We start from the raw sequence: 20,062 nt of genomic DNA, 5'->3' as shown, positions 1-20,062 counted from the left end.
CCCTGGACCCTAATACGAGTCATCTGGGGCCGAGCAGCGATCTGACAACAGAAACCCCTGAGCTGCCAGATCCTGAGAGTGTGATCTGTGAGATTCCAGAGATCCACGAGCCTGCCACTAACTTGATGGAATCATTGATCCCGGCGAGAAAGCCGCATATGAGCGACTTCGAGACATCCAAACTGATCAGCGGCGGATGTTTTGGGGCTGTCTACTTAGTGCAGCACAAATACTCACAGCAGATCTTCGCTATGAAGAAAATGGCGAAGAAGAACCTGGAAACTGAAAAACACGTGGAAGCGGCCTTTCTGGAGAGGGACATCATGACCTTCGCTGATTGTCCCTTTGTGGTCTCCATGCTCTGCTCCTTCCCTACTAGATCTCACCTGTGTATGGTCATGGAGTATGTTGGAGGTGGAGACTGTGGGTCCCTTCTAAGCACCAGGGGCCGTTTATCTATCCCCTTGGCCCGTCTGTACTTTGCAGAAACAGTTCTTGCTGTGGAATACCTGCACAGCTATGGTGTGGTGCACCGAGACCTGAAACCGTACAACCTACTGATTACAACTGCTGGGCACATTAAAGTCGCCGATTTTGGGCTTTCAAAAATTGGTGTCATGATACCAAAAACCAACACCTATAAGCAATCAGTGAAGGACATCTCCAGAGAGTTCAAGGACCTTGAGAATTGTGGTACCCTGAATTACATGGCCCCAGAGGTCATCCTAATGAAAGACTACGGAAGACCTGTTGACTGGTGGTCAATGGGGATTATCCTCCATGAATTTCTGGTGGGATCTTTGCCATTTGATACGGATTTCATACCTGAACTTAAAAGAATGATTGTCATGGGAAAAATACCTTGGAATTACAAACGCTGTCCACCCCGTGAGGCTAAGAACCTCATCACTGACCTGCTCAAAAAAAATCCTGAGCAAAGACTTGGGACAGGTGGAGCATTTGAGATTAAGGATCATCCATTCATGAAAAAATTAGATTTTGACAATCTTCTAAATCAGAAGCCGATGTATATTCCTCATCTTGTGTCAGATGTGGACACCAGCCTCTTTATCAATCACGCTCATAGAGACATGCTTATGGTCTCAGAGAATGAAGAGGACACAAGTGAGGATAATGACTCTGACTTCCAAAATTTTACATCATCCTCTGAAAGGCTTTCTAAACTCTGCACCATCGCTACCATCATGATGAACAATGAGAATTCAAAGTCCAATCCAGAGTGTACCCAAGCATCAGACATCGAGAAAAGAAAATCTGCAATAAATCCAAATGCAGAGCAAGAAAGCTCAGAAAATGTAAAAAAGGAGAAAAAGAGAAGAGGTTCCACCTTCCGCCGGATCTTATCATCATGCCGGCGTGGATTATCCAGGGCTGCCCGCGTGTTTACATGTTGTTGCCGCTCCCCTACGACATCTAAAAGACGGTAAACCTCCACATCCAGCGCCCTGAGGTCCAGCAGATCCACCATCACTGCTGGAGAAGTATAGAAGGACCTTCACCATCTAGCTGTGTCCTTTTGTCACATCTCTACCTGGACATGTATGGCCTCTGTCACCAGGCTCCGCGGTATCCATACTGGACATCTATGGCCTCTAACCAGGCTCCGTGGTGTCCATACTGATCACCTGGTATCTGACCCCGGCTGTCTATCGGACTATGATCTCGTCTATTGATTCAGTTCCTGGTTTTCTCCCTCCATTATTATTTTATCCTATTATTAATAAAGAAAATATTCATTAAAATTAAAAAAAAAAATGTCCACTTTAAAGAGTACTACAATTTTCATAAAAATTCATGTCCCTCTATGATTGGTTGCTGCGCGTTTGATGTGACATCAGTGAAGCAGACAATAACAAACACCAGGGCAGAGGCAGAGACTCAGTGCTGAACCTGGGGAGGGTGAGTAAAGATTTTTTTTGTTTGTTTTTTTGCACATCAAGCTGTGCCTAGGGGAAAGTGGTTTTCTGAAAATGGAACTCCCCTTTAAGAAGGTATTTAAGATTTTGACCACACTGTTATTACAAAGCAACCAGTGTTTTCTGAAAGTGAACATTTCTTAAAGGGGGATGTCACCATGTCAAAATTGGCCAGTTTTTCATATTATTCCTGTTGCTTCAGATAATGCCGCTTTATACTTTTTAAATTTCTGCCATATGGTTCTAGAGGTGAGGGCCTTTTTAGTTAGTGCACCCAATATGCTAATTGTAGAAGTCTTTAGCAAGGGGGCATTACTCATTGGATTACAATAGGAACAGTTCTCAAGGCTGCTTTGCAAAATTATCCAAATGAGCAATGCCCCCTTGATAAAGATCATAAGATTTTTTTCATATTGGTTGCACAAAATAAAAAAAAATAAAAAAAACTCTGGGACTGTATGTCGTATTTTTAATTTTTTTTAAAAAAAAAAAGGGACAATGAAATGCGGAAATAAAATAAAAGCAAAAACTGGCCATTTGTGGCCTGCTGACAGGTCCTCCCAAGAGTGTTTTTGAACTTACAGCATGTTCTGGAAGAGAGAGACAGAGAGAGACTGCAGTAGACACCCCGAGGCCACGTTCACACGCTCAGTATTTTACCTCAGTATTTATAAGCCAAAACCAGGAGTGGAACAATCAGAGGAGAAGTCTAATAGAAACCCGTCACCACTTCTGGATTTTTCACCCACTCCTAGTTTTGGCTTACAAATACTGAGGTAAAATACTGACCAAATACTGAACGTGTGCACGTGGCCTGAAAGAGTTGACACGCTGAAGTTTCAAAAATAAAAAAAAATGTCAACGGACAGAAGTAAAAGAAAACTGCACTGTGTGAATAATATTAAAAAAAATCTTACTCCTTTTGATGTTACAAAGAAATGTTGGGTTTCCGTCTGAAAAGAAAACGCATCAAAAAATGCAAAGTGTGAACAAGCCCTTACTGTCTCTAAGTGCAAGTGAGATTTTTGCGAGCGTAGAGTATAAATTGTACGGATTTGTTAATATTCTTAATACGTCCGATAAGGGATCATACACATATGGTTGGGAGACCACAAAGCGCTGAGTAAGAGGAGATGAAATATCTCACAATCACATCGGTTCGGGAAGAGTTCTGCGACCAGCAGAGAGAGAGTTAAAGAGAAGAATGTCTGGGATGAGGTAAGCGTGATGGAGCCATGTTTAAGAACAGAGCAGAGTGAAGTCTCAGCACATGACTCATACCGACATTAAACCGTACGGGAGATAATTCTCAGGTAAACTTTGCCTGAGCCTGTACGTCATCTCTCCCCAACCAGCTTGCATTAATCATGCCTCTGCTCCTCTGATGTAACCCTGCAAGAATGTCTGATTTATAGGCAGCGAAGAAACCACATCCCATTGTCACACACTCCGACCTGCATTCATTTTTACTCAAGTGTGCAAAACCTTTCACTCGCCTGACATGTTCCCATCCCTACAAGCGGCCTTCATGCTTCTATGGTAGCTCGCACGGAGCGAAGGCCTATCCCGCTCAGCCGGGAAAGATAAACTATTCTCAGCCGTCTGTGAACAGGTTGCAAATTATATAAATCACCGTCACCAATCAGTAAAAATACGGAATTATTTAATTGGAGGATTAATATATAACACAAATTGTGCATCTTAAGGGCCCGTTACACATAGCGATATCGCTATAACGTCACTGGTTTTGTGACGTAGCAGCAATGTCTGATACGTCCGACCGGCTCCCCCGCTGGTTATCGCTGATCGAGAACGTCCTGGACCATTTCTCGTCGTCAGCTTCCTGCTGTGGAGACGAGCGACGCGTGGACGCGGGCGAGAGGACGTCTTCATCGCCTCGTCTGACAGGTAAGTAGCGACCGCCGACCCCAGCGATGTCGCTGGTGAGATCTTCCTGTTTGGCAGCTCACTAGCGACCACTTAGCAATGCACCAGCGATCCTGACCGCGTCATATCGTTGTCGGGATCGCTGGTGCATCGCTAAGTGTAACGGTACCCTTAGTGACAATGGTGTAAGCAGCGATAGGGGATCGGGGTTTTGGAATTAATTATGAACGGCCTTTGGATTGATCTAGAGTCATGGCGACTTGATGGATGAATGATCTGTAGGAAGATCGATCTTGGGCAAGCCTACAAAGGTCCACCAGGGTCTTCTTTGCCGTTATCTTGATAGTATCAATCCATCAGGTTGCTGGTCTTCCCCTTCGCCATGTTCCTTCTAAATTTTTTGCACATGTCATAGTTCGGCAAACCTTTTGCAACTTTTGGCAGTTACACCTATCCTAGCCAGCTTTTGTTTTGAAAAACGAGCGGAGAGTCAATAGAGGAGATGGGAATATAGTGCACAGATCTTTGCTGAGCAGCAGTTAGAAGCAGGTTCTAAAGCAGCAGAAGCTGGGCATTGAAACAGCACTGCAACATAGTGTTTGGGAGATGAGGAAGCAATATACCGCAATAAAATAACTTTACAATGGCTGGAGGATAAATAAATAAAAAAAAAACATTTTTAACTACAATATTACTAGGAGCAAGAGAACAGTTGTAAAAAAAAAAAAAAAACTCGATTTCAAACGCCCTTTTTTTTTTTGCACATGTAACAAATTAAAAAAGACTTAGTGCACAGTATCAGATTCTCATAAGTGTCTGGTCAAGGTGTCTGTCTTTAATAATAATAATAATAATCTTTATATAGCACCAACATACTCTGCAGCGCTTTACAATTTAACAGTTTCAAAACACAAGTCATAAGTAACAACGTTAACAATACAATAATTAAAGCAAAATAAGCCGCCCCTGCTCGTGAGAGCTTACAATCTACAATGAGGTGGGGAGGCACAGAGTACAGGTGTGTACTTACAATGGTGTATTTACGATGATGGTCCAGCCATCTTGAGGGATTACCATTCACCAGGTCTTTTCGTAGATATAAAAATACTGATGGAGGTTTCTCACGCTTCTATCAGAAGTCCGCAAAAAACAGACAACAATGGGATGCAACTAGGATGCCATCAGTGTGTTGCCAAAGGTTCTCACTTACCCGTACACTTACATGGGTAAGTTTGATCTGTGGCTAGGATAAAAATTGGACACGTTTTGGAAAAATTGGATACTTGGTAAAAAAAAAAAAAAAGAAGTTGGGAATGTGTTCCAAAGACAGAAGACGTGCAAGACAATTGCGGTAGGTATGTGAAAGGGGCCTTATTAGGTGTCTTAGTATTTATTGCGAATAGGGGACCCCGTAGGAAAAATTGTGGCTCCCATCCCGTGCTAGTGCAATAGACCATGTTCCCTAACCACAATATGGTGCATGATCTTCAGGTTTGTTCCTGCACCACAGAGCTGGAACTTACCTCCACGGAGCCGATTCTTTGGTACGCGATTAATTAAATGCTACAATTGGTCGTCCCAGTCACCTTACACACCTCATAACAGCATAAACAAGTGCAATATTTCCCCTCATTAACGAGTCCCAAGTGTTGATGATGTAATGCCATACACAAAGTTGTTAATGTACAATACTGTAATTTTCAGGCTATCATGTTCTGCCCCTTCCTCCAATAGAGCGGCCACCTGTTCTTACATCAATTCCAGGGGATGGCATGTAATGATGTCATCAAGTAAACCACTGGCGTTTTATTCCTGGAGACTGCAGCAAAATTAATTATGCCATGGGGATTTAATTCCCGTAGACTTTTATGCAACCAGTGGTAAAGCGACATGGTTATTGCCATACTCATATACGGCAAAACACAATTTGAGAAATCCGTGACGGCTCTTTATTCCTTCTGTGCATAGTTCCAATCAAAAACAGATGGCGTCTGATATGGCGACTGATGAGCGGAGACTACAGAAAATATAATATCAGCGGAGGAAACAGCAGCTCAGCATAAGCTGCAATACACATTACACCGCAGCCCCATATCACTCCGCTTTCAGCTCGAATTTTGCAATTGTTACTATTGCTTTAAGTGATGTAGATCCCTTCGGCCGATCCTTAAAGAGAATCTGTCACCTACTTTTGGCGGGCTACTTAAATGAGGTCGGTCCGGTCCGATGGGCGGTGTTTCCGATCTTTGCCGCCTCCCCATCCTTGGCCGCCGTCTTTCATGAATAGGAGTAGGTGTCCGCCATCTTTTGAGCGTGCGCTACGCATTCTTGGCTCGCGCACGTGCAGTATGCTTTGCCCAACTGCGGGCAAAGCCGAAAAGCCTGACTGCGCATGCGCCGGTTAACTAAGCCCCGTAAGTATTTTGCTGTGTTCCGGGGCCTAGTTAAGCGGCACATGCGCAGTAAGGCTTTTCGGCTTTGCCCGCAGTTGGGCAAAGCATACTACACGTACGAGAGCCAAGAATGCTTAGCGCATGCGCAAAAGATGGCAGACACCTACTCCTATTCATGAAAAAACTGCGGACGGTGGCCAAGGATCGGAAACACCGCCCATCGGACCGACATCATTTAAATAGCCCACCAAAGGTAGGTGACAGATTCCCTTTAATCATTTCTAATAGATCACAGACTGAATATGAGTCAACAATGTGATGCAGCAGAAAAAAGGCAAATGCAATTCTAGGATGTATTAACAGAAGCATACAGTCTAGATCACATGAAGTCATTATTTCCCTCTACTCCTCTTTGGTCAGACCTCATCTGGAATATTGTGTCCAGTTTTGGGCGCCACATTTTAAAAAAGACATCAACAAACTGGAGCAAGTTCAGAGAAGAGCGACCAGAATGGTGACCGGTCTGCAAACCCTGTCTTATGAGGAAAGGTTGCAGGATTTGGGAATGTTTAGCTTGCAGAAGAGAAGACTGAGAGGAGACTTAATAGCTGTCTACAAATATCTCAAGGGCTGTCACATTGTAGAAGGATCATCTTTATTGTCATTTGCACAAGGAAAGACTAGAAGCAATGGGATGAAACTGAATGGGAGGAGACACAGATTAGATATTAGAAAAAACTTTTTGACAGAGTAATCAATGAGTGGAACAGACTGCCACGAGAGGTGGTGAGTTCTCCTTCAATATAAGTCTTCAAACAGAGGCTGGACAGACATCTGTCTGGGATGATTTAGCGAATCCTGCTTTGAGCAGGTGGTTGGACCAGATGGCCCAGGAGGTCCCTTCCAACTCTATGATTCTATTATACAGAGAGATGGCCACACATTCATTTAAAGAGATTTTCCAGTTTCAGAAAACCCCTAACTCCTGGCTGCAGTTTGTTTAAAAAATCAAAACAAAACAAAAAAACTGTCCTTTACTCACCATCCCTGGGTCCTGAGTGGAGTCTTCACTGCTGCCCCCGATGTCACATCGACAGCGTTTCAGCCAGTCTGTGAGCTCGTGGCTCATGCCGTCTACTTTGGCAGAGCGACTGAGCTCAGTTATTGACTGCATTGATATTGACGTGACTTAAGTGCTGCAGAAGTAACAGCAATAACAGACAACAAGGGCAGCAGCGGAGACTCAGTGCTGGAACAGGGGAGAAACAGCAAGGCCCGTTTGGGATTTCCTGAAATCAGAAAGCTAAAGTCTAAGGAAAACTTTTTTTAAAGTTCATAGTTTCTACTATGTCTACAGAAGCATCAACATTAAACCATATTGAAAACGGTAAAATGAGGGGAAAAAAACTGCAACAGTTTCATGCAAAACTGCCCTTTTTGTGATTAATTTGACAAATAGTTCTAGAAAGCACACTAATACAATAGCACAAAAATGATGCATATGTATGTCAGCGCTGGGGTCACCTTTTGTGGTGGGGGCTCACACGCGGTAGATGCGGTAGGCCGTAGCTAAGCTCTGATCACTGCTGTTAACTATTTAGATGACTGTCAATCTCTGACAACAGCATAAAAATGGGTGCGATCAGAGGGCAGCGATACATTACGAAAGCAGCTGGCGGTCTGCTGCCATCTCGGTACTTCTATGAAGCTCAGCTGCAGGTCAAGCTTCAATTAGTGATTTTCCTTGATTTTCACTACATATCGCTTTACTTTGCTATTGCAGTTTATGCAGTCCTAGGAGAACCCCCAAAAAATAATTATAAAAAGCATAAAAAAATAAAATATATAAAAAAATTCTTCCTAAAATATATATATATATATATATATATATATATATATATATATATATATATAAATTCTTCCTATCCCTACATTAAAAAAAAACAAACATAGTTGTTCTTGCCATGTGTGTAAAAGTCTGGTCCGTCAAAATATAAAATTAATTAACACATGTTATGTATTAAACGCATCTGTCAACATGCCAAAATTGTAGGTTTTTGGTCACTACAAATTCCCTAAAAAAAGTGCAATAAAACTGGATCAAAACGTCGTATGTATATTAAAGGGAATCTGTCACCCCATTTTTGGACTATCAGCTGCCGGCACCGCCATCAGGGGCTTATCTACAGCATTCTGTAATGCTGTAGATAAGCCCCTGATAAAACCTGAAAGATAAGAAAAAAGAGTTAGATTATACTCACCCCGGCATTCGGTTCGGTCCAATGGGTGTCGCGGTCTGGTCCGGCGCCTCCCATCTTAATATGATGATGTCCTCCTCCATGCTTCTTCCTCGGCTCATGCGTACTTTATCTGCCCTGTTGAGAGCAGAGCAGAGTACTGCAGTGCGCAGGAGCCAGACCTCTCTGACCTTTCCCGGCGCCTGCGCACTGCAGTACTTTACTCTGCCCTCAACAGGGCAGAGCAGTACGCATGCGCAGGAGCTGAGGGAGAAGCAAGGAGGAGGACATCATCGTATGAAGATGGGAGGCACCGGACTGCGACACCCACCACACCCGACTCCGCCCCCCGGTGAGTATAACATGTTTTTCTTATCTTTCAGGTTACATCGGGGGCTTATCTACAGCATTACAGAATGCTGTAGATAAACCCCTGATGGCGGTGTTGGCAGATGATAGGGCTAAAAAAAAAAAAAAAAAAAGAAGGGTAGTAAAAATGCAACATGAAAACGAAGGTCAGCCGCGGAGTAGACGGGTTCAAAGCGGAGGCGAGGGGTTCAGAGCGGTGCCCCTATACTTTTGCTCATATACTGCAGCTTGTCCTCCATGAAGGACTTCGAAGACGTTCACAGGGATAGAAGAAGAGTCTCTACACGCTGCCTCGCGGGGCATAATATGCACCACATGTGATATTAATAAATCTGGTGTGGCTAATTTCCTGCTTGTCGGGCTGACGGGACGCTCTGTGATGTCAAAGATCAACTCTTAACATCGGAAATTCTTCCAGATAATACGTCCCAGGATTGGGTGACATAATCCATTTGGAATCAATAAATATTGTAAGATAATATGAAACAGTCAGTGACATATCATATAAGAATGTGCACACTGTCCAAGATTGAGGCCTAAAAATAAACCTTCAATAACATAATAGTTTAAACATGTTCCTTTACGATTACATGGCAGCGAAGCGGAGCAGCACAAGCGGAGCGAAGCAACACAAGAGGTGTGGACCTTGTACATGCACTTCTAAGGGTCTGATGTGCCGTCACCTCCTGGTGTAGCTGCATATGTCATTCCACTTAGAGGGAATCTGTCACCAGGTTTTTACCAAATAATCTCAGAACAGCATAACGTAGGGGCAGAGACCTTGAATCCAGTGATGTGTCACTTACTGGGCTGCTTGCTGTAGTTTTCATAAAATTCCTGCTTTTATCAGCAGATCATTAGAGGACTAGTAAATTTGCTGCCAGGTAGTCCTCCAATATCATGAGCTCTGTCTAACCACACACCCAAAAGTGATTGTTAGCTTTCTGCCTATGCACAGTGTACACAGAAATCTGTCAGTGGTGTGAGCGGGGTTATATAGAGTTGAACATTCAGAGAACTGTTAGATCTGAATCAGATGAACCAGGGTTGTTCCCATTATATTAATCGTAGATCCTTAAAATCCTAAAATTAAGAAAAGCTTGTCAAATCTAATCAATTTCCAAAAGTGTTATGTGAAGGCATGGCTGGGTTTCATTATAAAGGTCATTAGAAGGTCACAAGGAGTTTGTGTAATAACCCCTTTTAAAGAGTTAAGTCATGTCTAGATTTTATCAAGACTCATCATGGATGAAACACCTGTCACCTGTACTATTATAACAGCTCAAAACTGTAAAGAGGGAAAGTAGGTGTAGACTCTTCTTAACTCCTCATGTAAATCATTTCTTTTATTGATGTGTTTAGGGTTGGGGTTTGGTTCACTTATGGAATGCACACAATTTTTTGGGCACTTTCTGAAGCAGTTTGAAAATATTTTTGGTTGACATTTTCTTAAAGGGAATCTGTCAGTAGGATCAACTACCTCTAAGCCGTCTATATGGGCATGTAGGTCATAGGAAGCTGAATAAAGTGATGCCTTAATATCTGCTATCAGATGTGTTATCCCAGAGAAATCCACATTTTTCTTAATACGTAAATGAGCTGTTAAGATCTATGGGCCGGACATAGATCTCCCTGAGAATCTGCCTCCAGAGATCACTTTATATAGAAGGAAGTGGTAGTAGTGTAAGACATGTATATGAGGGGTGCCGACTGTCAGTCATTACATGTCTCGCATTGGTAATGCGCTTTCATTCACAATAATCTCTGGAGGCAGATTCTCAGAGACATCTATGTCCGACCCATAGATCTTAACAGCTCATTTACATATTGTGAAAAAAGTAGATTTCTCCTGAATAAGACATCGGATCGCAGATGAAAAGGTATAATTTTATTCAACTTTCAATGACTTGCGGGCCTATAGATGGCTTAGGAGGGCTGTTAAGATTCCCTTTAGCAGTTTTTGGGGAGTTTTTTGAGAATTTTTCTGTGGTGATTTCCAAGCATTTTTTAAGTGCATTGAGCGATGAGTAAAATACAATATATTTTTTAGGCAAAAATGTTCACAAAATGCTACAGAAGAAAAACAGTCTTAAGACAGTTTTTTTGCCTTTTTATTGACCCCTATTGTAAAGTATGGAGTGTATTACAAGTAGGAAAATGCCTGAAGAACTTTTAACCGCTCGGTGGAGTTTGCGGAAACCAGAAGCAGTTAAAAGACGCTCAAAAGCCTGAATATATGAATGACAAGTCATTTTTACATTTAAATAAAAAGGATGATTCTTTTGAGCTTTTTCAGGTGGTTTTTGACGTGGACCAGCTCTAAGTTTGCCTGAAAAAAAAATGTATGAACATGCCCTTAGATAGCCTTTGGTAGAGCGCTGTTCCCTTAGACTTCCACCAAACATATGGACATATTGTGAGTACTTAGTGGGGTGAGAAGAAGCTTTTTCAGGTGGTTTTTGTCACAGACCACCGCTTGGTCTGCCTGAAAAAACAAACAAACAAAAAACCTTGTATGAATATGTCCTTAGAAAGCCTTTGGAAGAGCGCTATTCCCTTAGACTTCCCCCAAAACATATGGACACTGTGTGTACTTAGTGGGGAGAGGGGAATAAACTGTTGTCAGAAACCTCAGTTGATGATTAATCTCCTGTGAGAACAAAGAATTGGGCATATCGAAATCTAACATGCCAGGTCCTGCTTTCCTTCTGACATAATGTTATGAAGGAGACAGGAAAGTCCTCAAACACCTTTAATGGTCGGTCAGGCTAATGGTTGTATCTATTCATCTTCCTCAAGATCAAACCTTCACAAAAAATAATACCTTCCCAGCTATACGGATACTATTTCTTGTACATTGCTTATTCCCACTTATCATAATTCAAGCAACATCCCTCTTTGGTCTATGATTAAGAACTTGCATCCAAAAATCCAGCTTACGCGGCACATTAAAATATAGTAGGGAAAACAAGTATTTGATACACTGCTGATTTGGCATCTTTTCCCACCTACAAAGAATGGAAAGGTCTGTAATTTTTATCGTAGGCAACTTCAACTAGAATGGAATACTCGGGGGAGCATAGGGAATAAAATAAGATCACAAACTGGCCTCTTCTTACCGGGTGGCAGGTTCCATTTAAAAGTGCGGGATAGAGTTGAGCACATTTTTCAAAATTCGGTTCCGATTACGATCGGCTGCGAATATTGTTTTTGCAATATTTCGCCGAACGTCACTGAAGTCAATGGGAGTAGAAATTAAGAAATATGTTCGAAAATGATCATCAAATATAAATTCGGCACGAATATGATTCGGCGACCGATTCCGAACATATTCGCTCAAGTCTAGTGCTGGCCACTACGTCATGTCAATCAAAATGCCAATGTAATACTCTGGAAATAGAGAGGCTTCCTACCCTTAATTTTTCTTAAACTGCACTAAGTTCTACATCTTGTCAGTAGACTCAAGCTATCCATCCTAAAATATGGAGGCCCATTTTCCACGTAAAAATATAATGACTTTTTGCACCATAAGCCTAATGTGCATGGAGTCAAGGCCCTGCGTTCATTTCTACGGGCTCACAGCCTTACAAACGACAGAAGTCCGCCTGTGACATGCAAAGCTGGGTCATAAATAATAAAAATCTATACATTTCTGTGTAGCGTCAAGACGGGAGTTTAGAAAGGACCACCGCTTGCTCTGCAGGGAGCAAAATAAACATTATTGTTCAGTCCTGGCAAAGTCACCTTCAGAAGTGGCGTGTAGGCAAAACATAATCGTAGACGGCCACAGCAATAACGGAAACGGCATTTATTTACTTAGCAAATATCGCTATGTAAAAGAAAGAGCAGAATGCTTCAATTAGGAAAGTGAATATGAAAAGCGAGATCATAAAAGCTGTAAACAGTGATGTGAAATATAAGCAAATATTAAATGGAAAGTTTGGAAAACTTTGTGGGATCCACCACAGCTGGTTATCATTCCAGGATTTTGGCGTTTCCAGGACATATTTTACATTGTAATAGACAACGATATATATTATACATACAACAGAATAGAAGATATAACAATTGTATAAGATTATATAAAAATAATTATATAACGACATGTCCGTCCTTTGTACAGATCGATATTTCATATCTGCCTACTATAATGGTGTGTGCACATGCTGCTGATTCTGCTGCGGATCCGCAGCGGTTTTCCATAGCAGTTTGTACTGTATCATAATATCCTATGTGAAATGGAAACCGGATTTGCTGCGGTTTCTAATCTGCAGAAAGAATTGACATGTCAATTCTTTCTGCGGATTCCACTGTGGTTTACCATCTCCTCCATTGTAGAGGTTATAAACCGCAGAGCAAAACCACAGGCTAATCCGCAGATAAACCGCAGGTCTTTTTACCTGCGGAGTTACCTGCGGATTTTGCTAAATCTGCGCTGATCAATCCTCAGCAGAATCCGCAGCATGTGAACGTACCCTAAAACAGTGTAGGGGGGTGAGGGGGATGCAGCTGCAGTTCCTCTCCTATATTGTTCTTACACCCATGAAAACAACCACCACGGAGAAAGAAAATATATTTTTTAAAGAAAATTAAAACAAACCAACAATTTAAAAATTGGACACCACATTCCTGAGTGAATTAGATCTAATATCGATATATAGCTTGCTGAAACATTAAAGGGAATCTGTCAATAGGATCAACCCTCCTAGCGCGGTTTATATAGGCATACAGGTCATAGGAAGCTGAGCAAAATGATGCATTGATACAGTTGTGCTCAAAAGTTACATACCCCGGCAGAATTTTTGCTTTTTTGGCCTTTTTCAGGGAATATGAAAGATAACACCAACACTTTTTCTCCACTCATGGTTAGTGGTTGGGTGAAGCCATTTATTGTCAAACTACTGTGTTTTCTCTTTTTAAATCATAATGACAACCCAAAACATCCAAATTACTCTGATCAAAACTTCACATACCCTGGTGATTTTGGCATGATGGGTTTGAATGGCTACTAAAGGTAACATCCTCACCTGTGACCTGTTTGCTTGTAATCAGTGTGTGTGCATAAAAGCTGAGTGAGTTTTTGGGATCCAGACAGACTCTTGCATCTTTCATCCAGCCAATGACATTTCTGGATTGGGAGTCATGGGGAAAGCAAAAGAATTGTCAACAGATCTACGGGAAAAGATAGTCAAACTGTATAAAACAGGAAAGAGATACAAAAAGATATCCAAAGAATTGACAATGCCAATCAGCAGTGTTCAAACTGTGATTAACAAATGGAAAATCAGGGACTCTGTAAAAACAAAACCGCGGTCAGGTAAACCAACAAAAAGTTTGTCCAGAACTGCCAGGAAAATTGTTCGGGATGCAAAGAAAAACCCACAAATAACATCAGCTGAAATACTGGACTCTCTGAAAAGTAGCGGTGTGGCTGTTTCAAAATGCACAATAAGGAAGAAAAGTGGGCTGCATGGTTGAGTCACCAGAATAAAGCCATTACTGTACAAATGCCACAAAATATCTCATCTACAATACACAAAACAGCACAGGAACAAGCCTCAAAACTTCTGGAACAAGGTAATTTGGAGTGATGAGATCAAAACTGAACTTTTTGGCCTCAACCATAAACATTACATTTGGATAGAGGTTAACAAAGCCTATGATGAAAGGAACATCATTGCTACTGTATCTAATGAAAGGCCAAGTCGACCTTTCATTGGCTATAGCAGAACAAAGTGAATGTTCTGGAGTGGCCATCTCAGTCTCCTGACCACAATATCATTGAGCCACTCTGGGGAGATCTCAAGCGCGCAGTTCATGCTAGACAGCCCCGGAAATTTAAAGGAGCTGGAGGCTTTTTGCCAAGAAGAGTGGGCAGCTTTACCATCTGAGAAAATAAAGCACCTCATTCACAACTACCACAAAAGACTTTAAGTTGTCATTGATGTTAGAGGGGGTAATACATGGTATTAAGAACTGGGGTATGTAAACTTTTGGTCAGGGTCATTTGGATATTTTAGGTTGTCATTATGATTTAAAAAGAGAAAACACAGTAGTTTGTCAATAAATGGCTTCACCCAACCACTAACCATGAGTGGAGATAAAGATTTGGTGTTATCATTCATATTCTCTGAAAAAAGTGTAGGATGTAGGAACAGTTAGAAAGGCGAGCACGCCCGAAGTGTCCACAAGGGCTCTAGCCCCAGGATGACATAGCAGCGATGTAACATTCTTAAAAAGAAGAAAAAGAGCACGGGCACAGACGGGTGCTGGATGAGACCGGAGCACCCCGGGAGTTCCAGTTTATTACAGCAGCAAGTGGAGGGGAGAATTACGTGGCCCAAGAGTCGTGCAGGGCGCAGAATATTCATAATATGGCAGATCTTAACTAGGGCAGAAGCCAGTAAGTCCGGGGTGAAACAGATAAGCGAAATCCCCTATGTCTTGAGGTCTTACAGAATTGAAGCTGCAGTACCATCTAGGGCGCTACTACCCTGTGATGTGCGTGAGGACAAAGAATTAGGGAAAGGGAAAGTGCAGGAGGAATACTGTAGGGACTGTAATGTTACTGATGTGCCCGGGACCGTTGAAGAGAAAAATAAAGTTGTTTGTTTGGCATCTGAACCGGCTTCTGTGTCCATTCTTTCCACCCTATGCACCGAAACTGAGTGTAAAGAAGCTGTGCAACACCGTAGTGGAATCCCTGATGGTGAAGCAGAACCTCACACAGGTACGCTGGCAGAAGCTGACAATTTTTCTGTGGGAAGAGCCCAGGACACCAGGGCCCTGGCTGAATCCTACACGTGCAGGGCTGCATCCGGCGGCCCGTCGTAACCGGACATTCGGCGTGTCTTTCAAGACCGCGGCATGTCTATTTATCTTGTGGAGATGCTCTGTCTCCGCAAGATAAATAACCCAGTCTATGGATACGATGCGGTGATTCCGGATGTGTTTAATGAACACATCCGGAATCACTGCACGTACAACAGGGGGCGGCGCTTTGGGCGGAGCGGGGTATTCGCTGTATCCAAAGGGTAGGTATTACGCCCTGTGGAGACATAGCCTAAGGCAGATGTGCTGTGGATGTTCTGTCTAGATTTGTACATTACAATACCATAATATGTGTGGATAATATTTTACTGAATATGATTCACACAGTGTATAAAACACAAAAAATCAACATGAGGCTACATTCCAATAGTAAGTATTTAGTGAGTTTCTGATTTTGCAGATTTTCTTCAACTATTGGCTAAATTAGGTTACCGTACTTGTGTCTTTCTCAATGCATTTTTTTACATCCTTTTTATCCCATTTTTGATGGTGCGATTTTTTGGTATGCCATGCCATGTTTTAAGTTAAGCTGCTTTGTTTTTGATACCTCCTGGCATTTTGCTTACCAAAACTTAATTGATACAATCATGTGCGGACTACATGGGAAAAAAAAGCACAGTGGGCAGGATATTTCTATTAATTCCATCCACTTTGCTGGAACTGTAAGATGCTGCATTTGTCGTGCAGCAAAAATTAAAAACTTGTTATTCCAACTTAACCTGAAAGCTTTAAATCCGTAGTATGTGACTTCAGATTTTACCATTCCACAACAAATCTGCATGGATTGTAAAGCGATGTGGAATATGTTGGCACTATAGAAATAAAAATTATTTATTATTATGCAACCCATGTTTAAGTGATGGACCCTAAATGTTTTAATATAATGTATTACCTGGCAGTTATATTTAAGATACTAAGAATTTAAAAAATTCCATCATAATAATCAATTAAAAGATACACTTTGAAAAAAATAAAAATAGCTGGTTGCTGATGTTTTTGTACCCAACAAATATCAAACTCGACAGGAGGCAAGAAATCCTGCCTTGGTCCTGCTGACATCACTGAGCTCTAGCTGAAAATTCTCCAGAGACTTCTGAGCATGTTTTGTAAGTCAGTCATTTAGCAAATTCTCCATCCTTACATGGACATGTTTGCCTTTGGGTCAAGCATGTATTTTTCTACATTTCGCTACTAAAGATATATTTAGTGTCAGTAAGCATTTTATCTAGCTTAAAAAATAAGAAAATAAAAAACACACAAAGTGCTGTGCAGAAGTTTTTGGGAGGTTTGCAAAAAATGTAAGAATTCTTTAGAAAATAGAAGTGATAATTTATTTGTATTGTTTAAGAAGAGAATTTTAAAACAAATCAATATTTGGTGTCATCATCCTTTGCATTCAAAACATCAGTTCTTCTAGGTACACCTGAACATAATTTGTAAAAGAACCCAGCAGAGCATTTATTAAAACATCTTTGAAATCTAACCACAGATCTTCTGTGGACGTAGGCTAAAGGGCCTGTCACACTAAGCGATATCGCTAGCAATATCGCTATAACGTCACTGTTTTTTGTGACGTTATAGCGATATTGCTAGCGGTATCGCTATGTCTGATACTTACCTCCGACCGCTCCCCCGCTGGTTATCGCTGATCGCGCGAGAACGTCCTGGGCTGTTTCTCGCTGTCAGCTTCCTGCTGGGCTTCCTGTGGCGCCGACGAGCGACGCGTGGACGCGGGCGGGAGGACGTCAGCGACCGCCGACCCCTGCTATGTCGCTGGTGAGATCTGCCTGTGTGGCAGCTCACTAGCGACCACTTAGCGATGCACCAGCGATCCTGACCGCGTCATATCGCTGGTCGGGATTGCTGGTGCATCGCTAAGTGTGACAGTACCTTTATGCAAATCCTTCTGTCTCCCAGATATTTGATGACGTTGAGATCAAGACTCTCTGTGGGCCATATCACCACTTCCACGACTCGGTGTTCTTCTTTACGTTGAAGACAGTTTTTAATGACACTGGCTGTGTCTGGGATAATAGTCCAGCTATGGACTAAATTTGAAGATCATCAGATGTCTTCCTGATGGTCATGCATGATGGCTAAGTATTTGCCTGTATTTCTGAGCATTGAGGACACCAAGAAATGGGAAACATTGAGGACAATGGATTCAGTGCCTGCAAAGGAAACAGTGCAGCAGATGAAAGACGCATCATGCGTATGTCCCTTTGAAATCAAAAGATGTCCATCAGTGCGATCAGTTCATAACTGGAAGCAACCAGTGGGACCTATACCAGCTACACCCATCTGCTGTTCGTAAAAGTTTGGTCAGAAGCAGTCTTAAAGGAAGAATTGAAGCCAAAAACCATACTTTCGACATGGAAACAAGGCTAAGTGGCTTAACTATACATGATAACATTGGAACTGGGGTGCAAAGGGCTGGAAAGACGACAATTAAAACGGTCTGCAGGCAACAGTGGAGCATGGTGGAAGCTCCTTATATGTTTGGGGCTGCAATTCAGCAAACGGAGTTAGGGTTTTGATCAGGATTAATGATGTCCTCAATGCTGAGAAAAATCAGGCAGAAACTTGTCCATCAGTATAAAGAAGGTCAAGGACTCCTGGAAGTGATGATATGGAGGCTTCCAAAGATCCTTGATCTCAACATCAAGTCTGTATGGGATTACATGAAGAGACAGAAGAATTTGCGTAAGCGACATCCACAGAAAAGTTGGAGTCAATTCTCCAAGATGTTTAGAACAACCTCCCTGCTGAGTTTCTTCAAAAACTGTGTGCTATTTTATCTAGAAGAAATTATGCTTTGATGCTGTTTTGAAGGCAAAGAATAGTCACAACAAATATTGATTTATATTTCTACTTGATAAAAAATAAACTATTAGCATTATTTTTATAGCATTCTAAGGCTATGTTCCCACAATGACCTTTTGATGTTGCAGATTTTCTACACTTATTAGGTATCAGGTTACTGACGTTTTTATCACATTTTTTACTATTTAGTTTTTGCATTGCAGCTTTGGAGTCTGAGAAGGCATTCTCCACCAAGTAAACCAGTACTATATATGATACTTAGGGATAGCATTAAAAAAACAACGCAACTCCTTTGTTGCAGAGAAGGTAATATCATTAATTGATGAGTGCTGATGTCATGTTCAAGGTTACTTCATGGTACAATATGGTCACTATTTCACGGACTTATGTGGATGCACAACAGAGAGAATAATAGAGATTTCTGCCAGCCTCTCCATGAAGCAGTCACCGCACTGTTTATAACAGGCCGTGATCAATGTCTGGGGAGTCTGAAACATGTTGTAAAGCACGATATCCTTAAACATGAAATGCGACCTATCGATAAATGACCTGCTCTTTGTAACTAGAAAGAGCAGTGGTCTTTGGCATATTACAGTCAGGATATGGATCCTACCACTGTGCACTCCACACGGAGTGCCAACCATTACCCTTCGACTATGATATTCATTGAGGCCTGTTACTGTAACATCAAATTTCGATCATGCTTCGAAACTTCTGCAAGGATCATTTTCTTAAGAATGGAAGATCATGTGAGCTGAAATCCAGAGTAGTCAATGTGGCTAAACATCTGCAGCTGTCATCTAACTTGCCTAGCCACCATTAAAAAAAAAAAATCTTACTGGAGTAAAATTGACTTCAAAAGTCTAAAGTAAGTTTGATGTCAGGTCTGAACCCTTCCCTTCATGTGAAAATACAGTGTACTGCAAATGGATGTTTAAGGGATGTTAAATTTTAACACTGGTGTCCGATTCTTAATATAGGACTTACACCATGAGTAAGGGCTCTTGATGTCAAACGTTTGGTGGTATGAATTTTTTCATGGATTTGTTGTACCTGTTGAAGGGGTTTTCCACTACTAGGACGACCCCTTCTCACTCTCAATGTTTGGCCCATGAAAATAGAAACCCCTGCACTCCTAGAAATATAGAAAATCAGAAGAGAAAGGAGTACCCGGTGATAATTTAGTAAAAAACAATATAAATTTTATTGCATATCGACAGACAATAAAAAGACATACACTCACTGGCCACTTTATTAGGTACACCATGCTAGTAAGGGGTTGGACCCCCTTTTGCCTTCAGAACTGCCTCAATTCTTCGTGGCAGAGATTCAACAAGGTGCTGGAAGCATTCCTCAGAGATTTTGGACCATATTGACATGATGGCATCACACAGTTGGCGCAGATTTGTCGGCTGCACATCCCTGATGCGAATCTCCCGTTCCACCACATCCCAAAGATGCTCTATTGGATTGAGATCTGGTGACTGAGGAGGCCATTTGAGTACAGTAAACTCATTGTCATGTTCAAGAAACCAATCTGAGATGATTCGAGCTTTATGACATGGCGCATTATCCTGCTGAAAGT

General features: G+C 41.8%; 3 protein-coding genes across 4 annotated transcripts in view; 2 read left to right on the top strand and 1 right to left on the bottom strand.

The window, feature by feature from the left end:
* Positions 1-20,062, bottom strand: part of CMSS1 (cms1 ribosomal small subunit homolog) — a 390,654-nt gene that overhangs the window by 161,715 nt on the left and 208,877 nt on the right. The window lies entirely within an intron of this gene.
* FILIP1L (filamin A interacting protein 1 like) overlaps positions 1-20,062 on the top strand; it is a 319,236-nt gene that overhangs the window by 106,870 nt on the left and 192,304 nt on the right. The gene's annotated exons all lie outside the window — the stretch shown is intronic.
* On the top strand, positions 143-19,025 carry LOC141097509 (microtubule-associated serine/threonine-protein kinase 3-like). Its single transcript, XM_073584733.1, has 5 exons — positions 143-1,242; positions 5,529-5,598; positions 15,282-15,553; positions 18,681-18,711; positions 18,824-19,025. The coding sequence occupies exons 1-5, from the start codon at positions 159-161 to the stop codon at positions 19,023-19,025; spliced, it is 1,659 nt and encodes a 552-aa protein (XP_073440834.1). The 5' UTR covers positions 143-158.

This window comes from Dendrobates tinctorius, unplaced genomic scaffold (assembly GCF_039654945.1).
Source record: "Dendrobates tinctorius isolate UK_male_01 unplaced genomic scaffold, ASM3965494v1 ptg000084l, whole genome shotgun sequence".
Taxonomy (NCBI): domain Eukaryota; kingdom Metazoa; phylum Chordata; class Amphibia; order Anura; family Dendrobatidae; genus Dendrobates; species Dendrobates tinctorius.
This window is presented reverse-complemented; position numbering and strand designations above follow the sequence as displayed.

Bases quoted from the DNA above. Each gene is read 5' to 3' on its own strand.
- LOC141097509 (XM_073584733.1), top strand. From the start codon at position 159: ATGAGCGACTTCGAGACATCCAAACTGATCAGCGGCGGATGTTTTGGG. The intron at 1,243-5,528 runs GTACCCAAGCAT...TGTAATTTTCAG, and splicing joins TTCAAAGTCCAATCCAGAGT to GCTATCATGTTCTGCCCCTT. The intron at 5,599-15,281 runs GTAATGATGTCA...GAGGTCTTACAG, and splicing joins TCAATTCCAGGGGATGGCAT to AATTGAAGCTGCAGTACCAT.